The 12499-nt window shown below is 31.6% G+C and overlaps 2 protein-coding genes across 2 annotated transcripts; one reads left to right on the top strand and one right to left on the bottom strand.

Annotated features, from left to right (window-relative positions):
- Window positions 1-2917: 2917 nt before the first annotated feature.
- LOC142240609 (mitochondrial carrier homolog 2-like) lies at window positions 2918-3826 on the top strand. The gene is made up of 3 exons (XM_075312315.1): window positions 2918-3210; window positions 3311-3489; window positions 3553-3826. Exons 1-3 carry the CDS (start codon window positions 2986-2988, stop codon window positions 3629-3631), a joined length of 483 nt encoding a protein of 160 aa, XP_075168430.1. The 5' UTR covers window positions 2918-2985; the 3' UTR covers window positions 3632-3826.
- Window positions 3827-4866: 1040 nt separating this feature from the next.
- LOC142239720 (mitochondrial carrier homolog 2-like) lies at window positions 4867-6445 on the bottom strand. Its single transcript, XM_075311504.1, has 5 exons — window positions 6280-6445; window positions 5923-6088; window positions 5430-5748; window positions 5158-5336; window positions 4867-5094 (listed from the first exon to the last, which is right to left on the bottom strand). Exons 1-5 carry the CDS (start codon window positions 6443-6445, stop codon window positions 5016-5018), a joined length of 909 nt encoding a protein of 302 aa, XP_075167619.1. The 3' UTR covers window positions 4867-5015.
- Window positions 6446-12499: the final 6054 nt, after the last annotated feature.

Below are 12499 nucleotides of genomic sequence, written 5' to 3'. Positions count from 1 at the left end.
CTATCAAATATATATATATATATATATATATATATATATATATATATATATATATATATATATATATATATATATATATATATATATATATATATATATATATATATATATATATATATATATATATATATATATATATATATATATATATATATATATATAATTTTCGTACAAATTTTAATTTTTGAAATATATTCGTTTCGTTTCTATTCACTTGTATAATTGGAATAAAATATTTAATAATGAAATAAGTTTTATACTTAGAATTAGTCAATAGATATACCATGCAAATTTGTGTATTTTATATAATATATATTTTTTCGCTTTAATTTTTGCAATATGCAAAACATCTTTGAAGTATTGGCGTTGGCATATATATATATATATATATATATATATATATATATATATATATATATATATATATATATATATATATATATATATATATATATATATATATATATATATATATATATATATATATATATATATATATATATATATATATATATATATATATATATATATATATATATATATATATATATATATATATATATATATATATATATATATATATATATATATATATATATATATATATATATATATATATATATATATATATATATATATATATATATATATATATATATATATATATATATATATATATATATGCCAACGCCAATACTTCAAAGATGTTTTGCATATTGCAAAAATTAAAGCGAAAAAATATATATTATATAAAATACACAAATTTGCATGGTATATCTATTGACTAATTCTAAGTATAAAACTTATTTCATTATTAAATATTTTATTCCAATTATACAAGTGAATAGAAACGAAACGAATATATTTCAAAAATTAAAATTTGTACGAAAATTACATTAAATTCAATAGAGACAAAACATAAAATTATGTTATACCTTGGAGTTTTACTGGTAATGAGATCCCAAAACAAAATAAAAAAAACGAGTAAGTAAAGTAGAAAAGGTTGAATTACACACCTTGCGTCAATCCGTGCGTTGATGGAAGGGTTGATTTTTTCTGTTTGCGGCAGACTATTCGGCAGACTTTTGATTTCAAAGAGAAATTTCAACTCTTCAATCATCGGACGTATTTAACTCATTGAACTCATGGTATGTAATTAGATTGGACATTTTTTAAAACTTTAGTCACAGTACAATATAACCATAACTTTTGATAGAAATATCCAATAAATTCGAACTTTTGACAGGATGCTATTCACATCAATGGGAATAAAAAACAGCGAACTTTATCAAAACATGCAATTCGACTTAGCGTACTCTGGAATGAGGGCATCGATATGTATATGGGAGCTATATTTAAATCTGAAGCGATTTCCATGATTTTTTGCACATATAGTCAGTACTATAAAAGATTTGAGAAAGCCAGCGCTGAATAAGATCGGTCGATAAATAAGGGACTTATGACCAAATTTGGGAAAATCGGGGGATACATATATATGAGAGCTATATCCGAACATATTTCTTTGGAATTTGGGACACATAAAGGGTGGTAAATTAGATTACTTTGTGGCAAATTTGACGCCGATCGGTTAGTAAATGAGCGCAATCTGACCCAATTTATCGAAATCGGTCGATACATATATATGGCAGCTATATCTAAATTTGATCTGATGTTTTCCAAATTCTATCGGTCAATAATTGCGACCGGAATCCAGCGAACAACAAATACATGGACGGACAGACACCAAAGGCTAGATTGACTCAGGAGGTGATAATAACTTTTTTACTAGCATGTCTATTGTTTTCAAAGTTGTAAATTGCTTCATAGCAAATTGATACCGGATGGCGTTCGCGTATATTTCTGCCAATGTTAGCAAAGACAGTAAAATTGTTTTTTAACTCTCTACCAAGTTTTTAATAGATAGTGTGCGCAAACAGACCTATTATCGTCGTCATATATACTTTTGGATTTTCGTTTTAAAGTTCTTGTTGAAAAACCAAACATAGTTACCTTAAAAATCAACAACAAATGTTGCCTGGGTTACGCATTCTCTTTAGAGTCTAGTAACCATATAAATTCAACAATTGTTGCCAGTTATATTCTAACAATTGACTTATATAGTCGAGTTTGTGAAGAAAAACGAAATATCAAAATACGAAATATATATTTTCAATTTTCGCGAGTGAAAATAATAGAATGTGTTCTTGGATACGTTTTGGTATGTTATTTGGATATGCTGCTCTTCATCCATTGGAATATTTCACGGTTCTAGTTCAATTGGGACATGAGCCGATATCAGCAGTACCAGGACTGTCGGTATTGGGAGAACCAATTATGATACTGCCGAATATATTCCAATATAGTATGAGGCGGCGATTAAGTTTTAAGGCCGGTACTATGATCGGATTTCAGTTTGAAATTTTCGGGGTTACTTTATGAAAATAGATCGATTTAAAGCAGATAATCAACTCGAAACCCGAACATAGTACAGGCCTTTAGATTAAATTAAAATGAATTTTTATTAATTGTTTTTCTATTTTAAAATATTTTCAGTTGGCCATATCCGAAACATTGATGGTATTTATGGCTGCTATCGGGGTTTCCTCCCAGAATTAGTGGCGGCGATTTTTCGCATGTTGGTGATTGAAATTGCGGACCGTTTGGGTCTAAAATCTATTGAGGGAGACAATGATGAAATGCCCCTTAGTGATGAATAAATGTAAGTATTCTATAATAAAATCAAAAATCAAATTGAAAAGAATTTTTCAAGCTTGAGAGATTGAAAAATTCTTCTCAATTTGATAAGCCCAAAAAAAGATAGAATAAATTATCAAATTATCTAAAAAAATCACAAATTTCAATTTAAATTTTGTGTTGCTATTTATCCCAAGGTACATTAGATTCAAACAAAATTTAAAGTACGATGTTCTCGTTAGTGTATTGGGCATTATCGTTTCGCATCTCTTCCGTGTTATCTCGGTGCGAATGATGGCCCAATTCATTGGTCGTGAATCTTTGTACAAATCCATATTGGGTTCAATAGCTGAAATTTACAAACATGAAGGAATTTCAGGATTCTTTTCAGGTATTTTACCCAAGATATTGTATGAAGTTTCTTGCCTGGTATTGACCAGCCCCACTGTGTTTCTACTAAGCAAATATCTGATCAAGGATAAATTGATCATTAAATTCGCTGCTGGTATTACACAGGTACATAAATCACATTTCCGTTTATATTAACTTTGAAAATTTATATAGTATATGTATATGTATATTTTTAATTTTTGTTTTTTTTTTTTTTTATTTGCAGTATGCATTTTCATGTGTTCTATATCCTTTGAATGTGGTATCCACATGTATGACTGTATCGGGATCCCGAATAATGGCTGGTCAACTTCCCATAATGCCTCAATATAGTGGATGGATGGATTGTTTCAGTGATTTACAAGCCCGCAAAGAACTCAACAGGGGAGGCTCATTGTTTTGGAGGTAAAGTATTAAGATAGCCAATCGATTTCGTTATAATTGACGGTATAATTATCTGTTTTCCAGATCTGCTGGAGATTTCTCAAAGCCCATGGCAAATAATGGTGGCTATGTTCCAATACGTACTTTAGCCAAATATCAATAAATGCCATCGAAGAAGTAGAAGGAAAACAAAACAAATTTCAGTTGAATCTCCAATCACTGTACAATCCAACCACCAAATCTGTCTTCACTATATTCTGGCTTTGCTATATATACTTTGGATATTTTTTAATTTTCTGGAGTTTTTGTTAATGAATGCCATTAGACATGGTTATCGACTTTCATGGTCTAAACTACAAATTTGGAATCTAAACCAATCTTTAATTTTTATTACATAAATTACTTAATTTTTATTTATGTTTCTGTTATATGTACTTTTTGGTATATTAATAAAACTGTCCTCTGTTAATTTATTTGCAATGTGTTCTCTTACTAAAAGATAGGTAATTGTGATTTCAGTCTATGGGGGGTTGGCCAGAGTTAATTAAGAGAATATAATGTTGACGGGCAGCCATACCGTTGGGTTCAAATCATCTATCCGTTTTTTGCACAATCGAAAGGGAAAGGGTAAACATCCTGGATTGCTCAAGTAAACATCCTGGATTGCTTCAAGTAACTGCAGATCCCCCACCTTAGGTGAGATAGCAACGACCTGGTTTCTCAAGGAAGCCGTCCTTCTTCGTCGCTGATTGGTGGTGATCTTCCCCCCAGTACAACGCTGCACTGGTAGGAGTCAATTGGCTTCCGAACCGCTGCCGTGTGTGCCGCCCTCAATGCCGTCCTTATTCCCCCATCACTGCCATCGCCGATCATATGTATCTTCTCTTTATCTTTCCCCCAGGTGCTACCAGCCAATGCCTTCTTACATGTGGGGAAACTCTTGCCACGAATGTGGATACTATATGTACTATATATAGACGAGCCGCCGTGGTGCAATGGAAAGCGCGCCGTACAAAAGGTGATGGGTTCAATTCCAGTTTCGAGCAAACACCCACAAGTTTATTAGCGGTATATTATCTCCTCTCAGTAAAGAATCCCTTTCGATTGTGCAAAAAACGGATAGATGATTTGAACCCAACGGTATGGCTGCCCGTCAACATTATATTCTCTTAATTAACTCTGGCCAACCCCCCATAGACTGAAATCACAATTACCAATCTTTTAATAAGATAACACATTGCAAATAAATTAACAGAGGATAGTTTTATTAATATACCAAAAAGTACATATAACAGAAACATAAATAAAAATTAAGTAATTTATGTAATAAAAATTAAGGATTGTTTTTTGTTTTAGATTCCAAATTTGTAGTTTAGACCATGAAAGTCGATAACCATGTCTAATGGCATTCATTAACAAAAACTCGAGAAAATTAAAAAATATCCAAAGCCAGAATATAGTGAAGACAGATTTGGTGATTGGATTGTACAGTGATTGGAGATTCAACTGAAATTTGTTTTGTTTTCCTTCTACTTCTTCGATCGCATTTATTGATATTTGGCTAAAGTACGTATTGGAACATAGCCACCATTATTTGGCATGGGCTTTGAGAAATCTCCAGCAGATCTGGAAAACAGATAATTATACCGTCACTTATAACGAAATCGATTGGCTATCTTAATACTTTACCTCCAAAACAATGAGCCTCCCCTGTTGAGTTCTTTGCGGGCTTGTAAATCACTGAAACAATCCATCCATCCACTATATTGAGGCATTATGGGAAGTTGACCAGCCATTATTCGGGATCCCGATACAGTCATACATGTGGATACCACATTCAAAGGATATAGAACACATGAAAATGCATACTGCAAATAAAAAAACAAAATTAAAAAAATATACATACTCGTATACTATATAAATTTTCAAAATTAATATAAACGGAAATGTGATTTATGTACCTGTGTAATACCAGCAGCGAATTTAATGATCAATTTATCCTTGATCAGATATTTGCTTAGTAGAAACACAGTGGGGCTGGTCAATACCAGGCAAGAAACTTCATACAATATTTTGGGTAAAATACCTGAAAAGAATCCTGAAATTCCTTCATGTTTGTAAATTTCAGCTATTGAACCCAATATGGATTTGTACAAAGATTCACGACCAATGAATTGGGCCATCATTCGCACCGAGATAACACGGAAGAGATGCGAAACGATAATGCCCAATACACTAACGAGAACATCGTACTTTAAATTTTGTTTGAATCTAATGTACCTTGGGATAAATAGCAACACAAAATTTAAATTGAAATTTGTGATTTTTTTTTAGATAATTTGATAATTTATTCTATCTTTTTTTGGGCTTATCAAATTGAGAAGAATTTTTCAATCTCTCAAGCTTGAAAAATTCTTTTCAATTTGATTTTTGATTATATTATAGAATACTTACATTTCTTCATCACTAAGGGGCATTTCATCATTGTCTCCCTCAATAGATTTTAGACCCAAACGGTCCGCAATTTCAATCACCAACATGCGAAAAATCGCCGCCACTAATTCTGGGAGGAAACCCCGATAGCAGCCATAAATACCATCAATGTTTCGGATATGGCCAACTGAAAATATTTTAAAATAGAAAAACAATTAATAAAAATTCATTTTAATTTAATCTAAAGGCCTGTACTATGTTCGGGTTTCGAGTTGATTATCTGCTTTAAATCGATCTATTTTCATAAAGTAACCCCGAAAATTTCAAACTGAAATCCGATCATAGTACCGGCCTTAAAACTTAATCGCCGCCTCATACTATATTGGAATATATTCGGCAGTATCATAATTGGTTCTCCCAATACCGACAGTCCTGGTACTGCTGATATCGGCTCATGTCCCAATTGAACTAGAACCGTGAAATATTCCAATGGATGAAGAGCAGCATATCCAAATAACATACCAAAACGTATCCAAGAGCACATTCTATTATTTTCACTCGCGAAAATTGAAAATATATATTTCGTATTTTGATATTTCGTTTTTCTTCACAAACTCGACTATATAAGTCAATTGTTAGAATATAACTGGCAACAATTGTTGAATTTATATGGTTACTAGACTCTAAAGAGAATGCGTAACCCAGGCAACATTTGTTGTTGATTTTTAAGGTTACTATGTTTGGTTTTTCAACAAGAACTTTAAAATAAAAATCCAAAAGTATATATGACGACGATAATAGGTCTGTTTGCGCACACTATCTATTAAAAACTTGGTAGAGAGTTAAGAAACGATTTTACTGTCTTTGCTAACATTGACAGAAATATACGCGAACGCCATCCGGTATCAATTTGCTATGAAACAATTTACAGCTTTTAAAACAATAAACATGGTAGTAAAAAAGTTATTATACCCTGAATCATCTCCTGAGTCAATCTAGCCCTTGGTGTCCGTCTGTCCATGTATTTGTTGTTCGCAGGATTCCGGTCGCAATTATTAACCGATTTTGATGAAATTTGGTATAGAGCGTTTTTTTTGTAGCCCAGGGAAGAACGCTTGGATTGGAATTTGGGAAAAATCGGATCAAATTTAGATATAGCTGCCATATATATGTATCGACCGATTTCGATAAATAGGGTCAGATTGCGCTCATTTACTAACCGATCTGCGTCAAATTTGCCACAAAGTAATCTAATTTACCTCTCTTTATGTGTCCCAAATTTCAACGAAATCGGTTCAGATATAGCTCCCAAATTTGGTCATAAATCCCTTATTTATCGACCGATCTTACTCAGAGTTGGGTTACTCTAATCTTTTATAGTACTGACTATATGTGCAAAAAATCATGGGAATCGCTTCAGATTTAAATATAGCTCCCATACACGTCCATACGATGCCCTCAATCCAGAGTACGCTAAGTCGACATAGCATGTTTTGATAGAGTTCGCTGTTTTTTATTCCGATTGATGTGAATTGCATCCTGTCAAAAATTTGAATTTATTGGACATTTCTATCAAAAGTTATGGTTATATTGTACTGTGACTAAAGTTTTAAAAAATGTCCAATCTACAAATGTCAAAAAGCTTTGTTCGGTCTAAAGTGTTCTATGTCATTTTTAGCCATGTTGTACTATCACTATTTTGAGTTCGTTCATACTATAAAAATATATAAAAAATATGATTTTAAGACAAAAATAAGGGAATTTCTATTTTATACGGTTTTTTAGAACTTTCAAAAAAAAACTTTGAACTGGTTTCCTGTAAAGTTCACTTTTTAGACATAGAATACATTGGATTGTAGGCATCGATCCTTCAACTGATTCGTGTCAAAATTTGAGGTCTGTAAGTCAATTAGTTTGTTATATAGAGCGAAGAGGACGCCCGAAAGAGGCGGTTACCTACGAAAACATAAAAAAAATCCACATAATGATTTTGAATGACCGTAAAATGAAGTTAATCGAGATAGCAGAGGCCTTAAAGATATCAAAGTGTTGGTCATATCATTCTTCAATATTTGGATATGCGGAAGATCTCACATTTGACCAAAAACAACAACGTGTTGATGGTTCTGAGCCGTGTTTGCAGCTGTTAACTCGTAATACACCCGAGTTTTTCCGTTAATATGTGACAATGGATGAAACATGACTTCATTACTGCACTCCTGAGTCCAATCGACAGTCGGCTGAGTGGACAGCGACCAGTGAACCATCTCCGAAGCGTGGAAAGACTCAAAAGTCCGCTGGCAAAGTAATGGCCTCTGTTTTTTGGGATGCGCATGGAATAATTTTTATTGATTATCTTGAGAAGGGAAAAACCATCAACAGTGATTATTATGTGGCGTTATTGGAGCAATTGAAGGTCGAAATCGCGGCAAAACGGTCCCATATGAAGAAGAAAAAAGTGTTGTTCCACCAAGACAACGCACCGTGCCACAAGTCATTGAGAACGATGGCAAAAATTCATGAATTGGGCTTCGAATTGCTTCCCCACCCACCATATCTGGCCCCCAGCGACTTTTTCTTGTTCTCAGACCTCAAAAGGATGCTCGCAGGGAAAAATTTTGGCTGCAATGAATAGGTGATCGCCGAAACTGAGGCCTATTTTGAGGCAAAACCGAAGGAGTACTACCAAAATGGTATCAACAAATTGGAAGGTCGTCATAATCGTTGTTTCGCTCTTGAAAAAAAATGTGGTTTCTTTGTTAGACCGTGGACTTATCAGCCAACCTGTTAGAAATAAAGTTTTGACAAAATTTTCTACAGAAATAAAATTTTGCCAAAATGTTCGCAAAACATAAAATTTGTACAAAATTTTCTACAGAAAAAAAGCTTTTACAAAATTTTTTATACAAATGAAATTTTGCAAAATAAGATTTATTTTAACAAATCTAAAAAAATTGTCAAAATCCGTCTAGATTTACACATACGTATTCTTTTACAATAGACTTTAAATTTCATATTATGTAATTTTTGCACTTTTTGACTTCGAAAAGTACATTTTGAACGACATTTTTAGTACATAACTTATCATCCCTGGACTGAATCCAGGATGAATCCGAATGAATAGAATACGAACACTAGCTCGAATTGGTTCGAACGAATGTAAATGTATGAATGAGACATGGTTTGAAACGGACCCCCATAAATCTGTATCGAGTGAATGTTGTCGCGACGTCACAACACTGAAGTCTTGCATTCGTTCCAATTCTCGTTCGCAAGCAAACAATCGAATGTATTTGGTGAAACGGGATAATCGAGAATACTGGAACATTCTACAGGAGTTTTGGATATTTGCAAAGTTCTCGAGCATGTTATGTGTAATTTAGAGTTAAGGTAAATGTTTAAAATTGTTTATGATTTTGATTGTAACAAGCAAAAGTAAAGTTATATTTGTTTCATTTCATTTCCTTTAAATACGAATGTCTTTTATGTGTAGCATACACGGGACATTTTATTTTAAATTGTGTTCTCAGAATCAAATACGAAAATCTTATTTTTAAAAGTGAAATGCATCTTTAAAGAATAATTAGTACACACAAATTACATCAAACCCATTTTTGTTCAAAATGTTTCTATTAACAACTAAAGCAATATTTTGTTGTCCTTTTAGTACCCTTTACATAGAAACGCAGACCATTAGTTCTACTTGGTTTTATTTTTTCACATTACCTACACAAACGTCTTTACGTCAACGTTCAACTAAACAAACGTACAATACATATAAAAGTTGTTGTTGTTGTTGTTACTATATGAGGGCAAAAAAAGACCCGAAATCCTCGATTCCTTCACAATTTGACTCGTTGTCAAAAACAATGGAAGATGAAGATGGGAAAATGGGCGACGTCATAGCAAAAGTTGCACGTTCGTTCATTTTTAATTTGCAATATTTTTTGTTAAAAACTCACAAATCATGTTAAATTTTGTGTAAATAATAATGAGAAACTTTTGACCGATTGTTCTACGTCTTTCCCTGATATAAATTTCTTTTTATTCTTAGTTTAATTTGTGGAACAAAAAATCATAAACGACACGTTTGCATCGAACGCCGTCAATGGTTTGATACCCTCTGCTGCCATTTTCCCATCTTCATTTTCCATTGTTTTTGCTCGTTGTGATTGATCCCGAAAACTGAAGTTGTTTGATTGACCGTTTCATACAACACAAGCGAGAACGAGTTATGGTTGTATTCGAACGTGCAAACATCGGTTCAAACGGGAACGACCACAAGTCTCAACCTTATGTTACTTGTTGGGTTTCGAGCTGTTCTCGAACATAAAAATATGTAAATGACCGATGCAACGCTCTAGTAATTGCATTGGAGCGTATACTCAATGTTTCTCATAATGTCATATTAAGAATACGACACATTGTCCGACCCATAGAGCAATCTCATTTTTGTACGCTCCACTACACAATTGCATTTTTTGAAATACATAATTCGGTAAGTTTTGAACGGGTAAAGTTATCAAAGAATTTTTAGTTGTATTCTTTGTTCAAAACTCAAGTAGAAAAACTCAAGAAAACTTAGTAGAACTTTGTACACAATAGACGAAATAAATAAATAAATACATGGTGGAGGCTACATACAATTCGACCTGGGCGATCTTTATATCACGGATAATAAATGATGTTGACGAAAAAGTACTAAAAATGTATTAAATATGTACTTTTCGACGCCAAAAGGTGCTAAAATAACATAATATCACATTTAAAGACTATTGTGAAAGTGTATGTATATTTAAATCTAGGCCGATTTTTGTAAAAAAAAAATCTAAAAATTTTATTTCCGTGAGAAATTGAACTGACTGGTATGAAAAATACCACAATCTAAAGTAAAATGTTAACTAATTTTAAAGAGTCGCGTGAACTTTTAAAGAGTTAAAAATAATAATTATTACGAGATTTTCATATTTTTTTTTTTTTAATTTGAACTAATTTAATTAATTAATTTAACTAAATAGATATTCAAAATTTACCGTAAATTACGAGCTACTTTTTTTCAATTCAGGTTAAAAATTTATTTAATTTTTCTAAATGGTTATTTTTCAATACATCGTTTTTTACTTTGTTAGTATTGTTACCATATGAATTCAACAAAAAATTACTAATACTCGTAATTTGCCAAATCTACAAAAAAATCAAACGGCACAGGTTCAAATCATCGCAGTGCAAATGTTTTAATTTTATTTGCATTGTTTTTTTACTTTTTTATTGATTTTCTATTTTTTTGCGACTACACAGAAAAAAAGTGTCTCGTAAATTTAAGAAGATTTTTACAATAATTAATTACAAGAATTTTCCAGAATTTTAGTTCATTTTTCGTATCTTCAACGAAAATTAACTACTCGAAAGGAAATTTTACAAATTCTAAGTAGCAATCGTTTAGTTCATGGCCTACAAAATACGATGGAAATTTCCTTAAAAAATTTCTTAACTGGTAGTTAAAAATTCGTTTGTTATGCTATAAAACTACTTGTGAAATGTAAAGTATTTTCTAAATAATAAGTGCAATTTACTATAAGATTTTTTTGTATGAGAAAATATTTTTTTTACGAAAAATGAACTTGAAAGTGGATAGCAATTTCTTACTGAGAATTCCTATGGTTAATAATTGTTGGTAAAAAATTTCCCAATGAAATATTTTTAGTTCACATGTAATTAAATTTATAGACATTTTCGTCAAAAATGGGTAGATATCATTTCATGAAGTTTTTGCTAATTTTAAGTTAAACGTTTCATCGTTCTTATACTGATATGCATTTAAGAGTATTGTTTTTAGAGTAGATTGTGGACAGATGCGATGAACTAATGCATAGTACAGAGATCTTTCTCGTCAAATTGGAATATGTTTAATGTAAAGATGACGTTACTTGAATTTTTTTGAGAGTGAGAGCATGCAATGCAATAATGAGAAATGGTAGCGAGTGATGGGGATGTTGTGTATATCGGAGCGTGGGGTTGTTTTTGTTCTTTCAGTGGTTTGTGTGTGTGTTTATTATTGGCGAATGGTTTATTTGGCTGGATGAGGTGTTGTTTTCAATGAAGGCACATGGGTTTTTGTTGTTGTAGGAATGTTTTGGTTTTGCTTGGTTTTGTTTGGCATGCTTCAGTTGTATAGTTGGCGTTGGCGTGGGAATATAAAGGTATGGAATATTTTGTTTTTTTTAGACATATATTGGTGTTTGTTTATTAAAACTTTGAAATGAAAGTTATTAATATTTTAGCGATGAGATGTACGATGGCGAAGTGATGATCTGTAGCTTAGAAACAAGTTATTAAGAATGTTCAATATTTAGGAAAAAATGCTGAAATGGAAAGTATATTGAAATTGTTTTATCTAATTTAATTTTTATTATTCAATGTAAAAAATAAATATTCAATTTCAGAGTAACTCCAGATGAATTTGGAAAATTGTTTGTTACACCTCAGCGTATAGTTTAATGATAAATAGGTAAGACTTCTTTTTCAATGTGGTTTTCTTTTAAAAAATAATATTCTTTATGTATATTAATATTTGCTAATTATTATTATTATTTTTTTT

The sequence above is a fragment of the Haematobia irritans genome, chromosome 5 (assembly GCF_050003625.1).
Source record: "Haematobia irritans isolate KBUSLIRL chromosome 5, ASM5000362v1, whole genome shotgun sequence".
In the NCBI taxonomy this organism is placed as follows: domain Eukaryota; kingdom Metazoa; phylum Arthropoda; class Insecta; order Diptera; family Muscidae; genus Haematobia; species Haematobia irritans.
Note: the sequence above shows the minus strand (reverse complement) of the source record. Positions and strands in the feature narration are given on the sequence as shown.

Coding starts and splice junctions, on each gene's coding strand:
- LOC142239720 (XM_075311504.1), bottom strand. CDS start 6,445: ATGTGCTCTTGGATACGTTTTGGTATGTTATTTGGATATGCTGCTCTT. Junction 5,337..5,429: donor TCGCTGCTGGTATTACACAG/GTACATAAATCA, acceptor TTTTATTTGCAG/TATGCATTTTCATGTGTTCT. Junction 5,095..5,157: donor GGAGGCTCATTGTTTTGGAG/GTAAAGTATTAA, acceptor TCTGTTTTCCAG/ATCTGCTGGAGATTTCTCAA.
- LOC142240609 (XM_075312315.1), top strand. CDS start 2,986: ATGATGGCCCAATTCATTGGTCGTGAATCTTTGTACAAATCCATATTG. Junction 3,211..3,310: donor TCGCTGCTGGTATTACACAG/GTACATAAATCA, acceptor TTTTATTTGCAG/TATGCATTTTCATGTGTTCT. Junction 3,490..3,552: donor GGAGGCTCATTGTTTTGGAG/GTAAAGTATTAA, acceptor TCTGTTTTCCAG/ATCTGCTGGAGATTTCTCAA.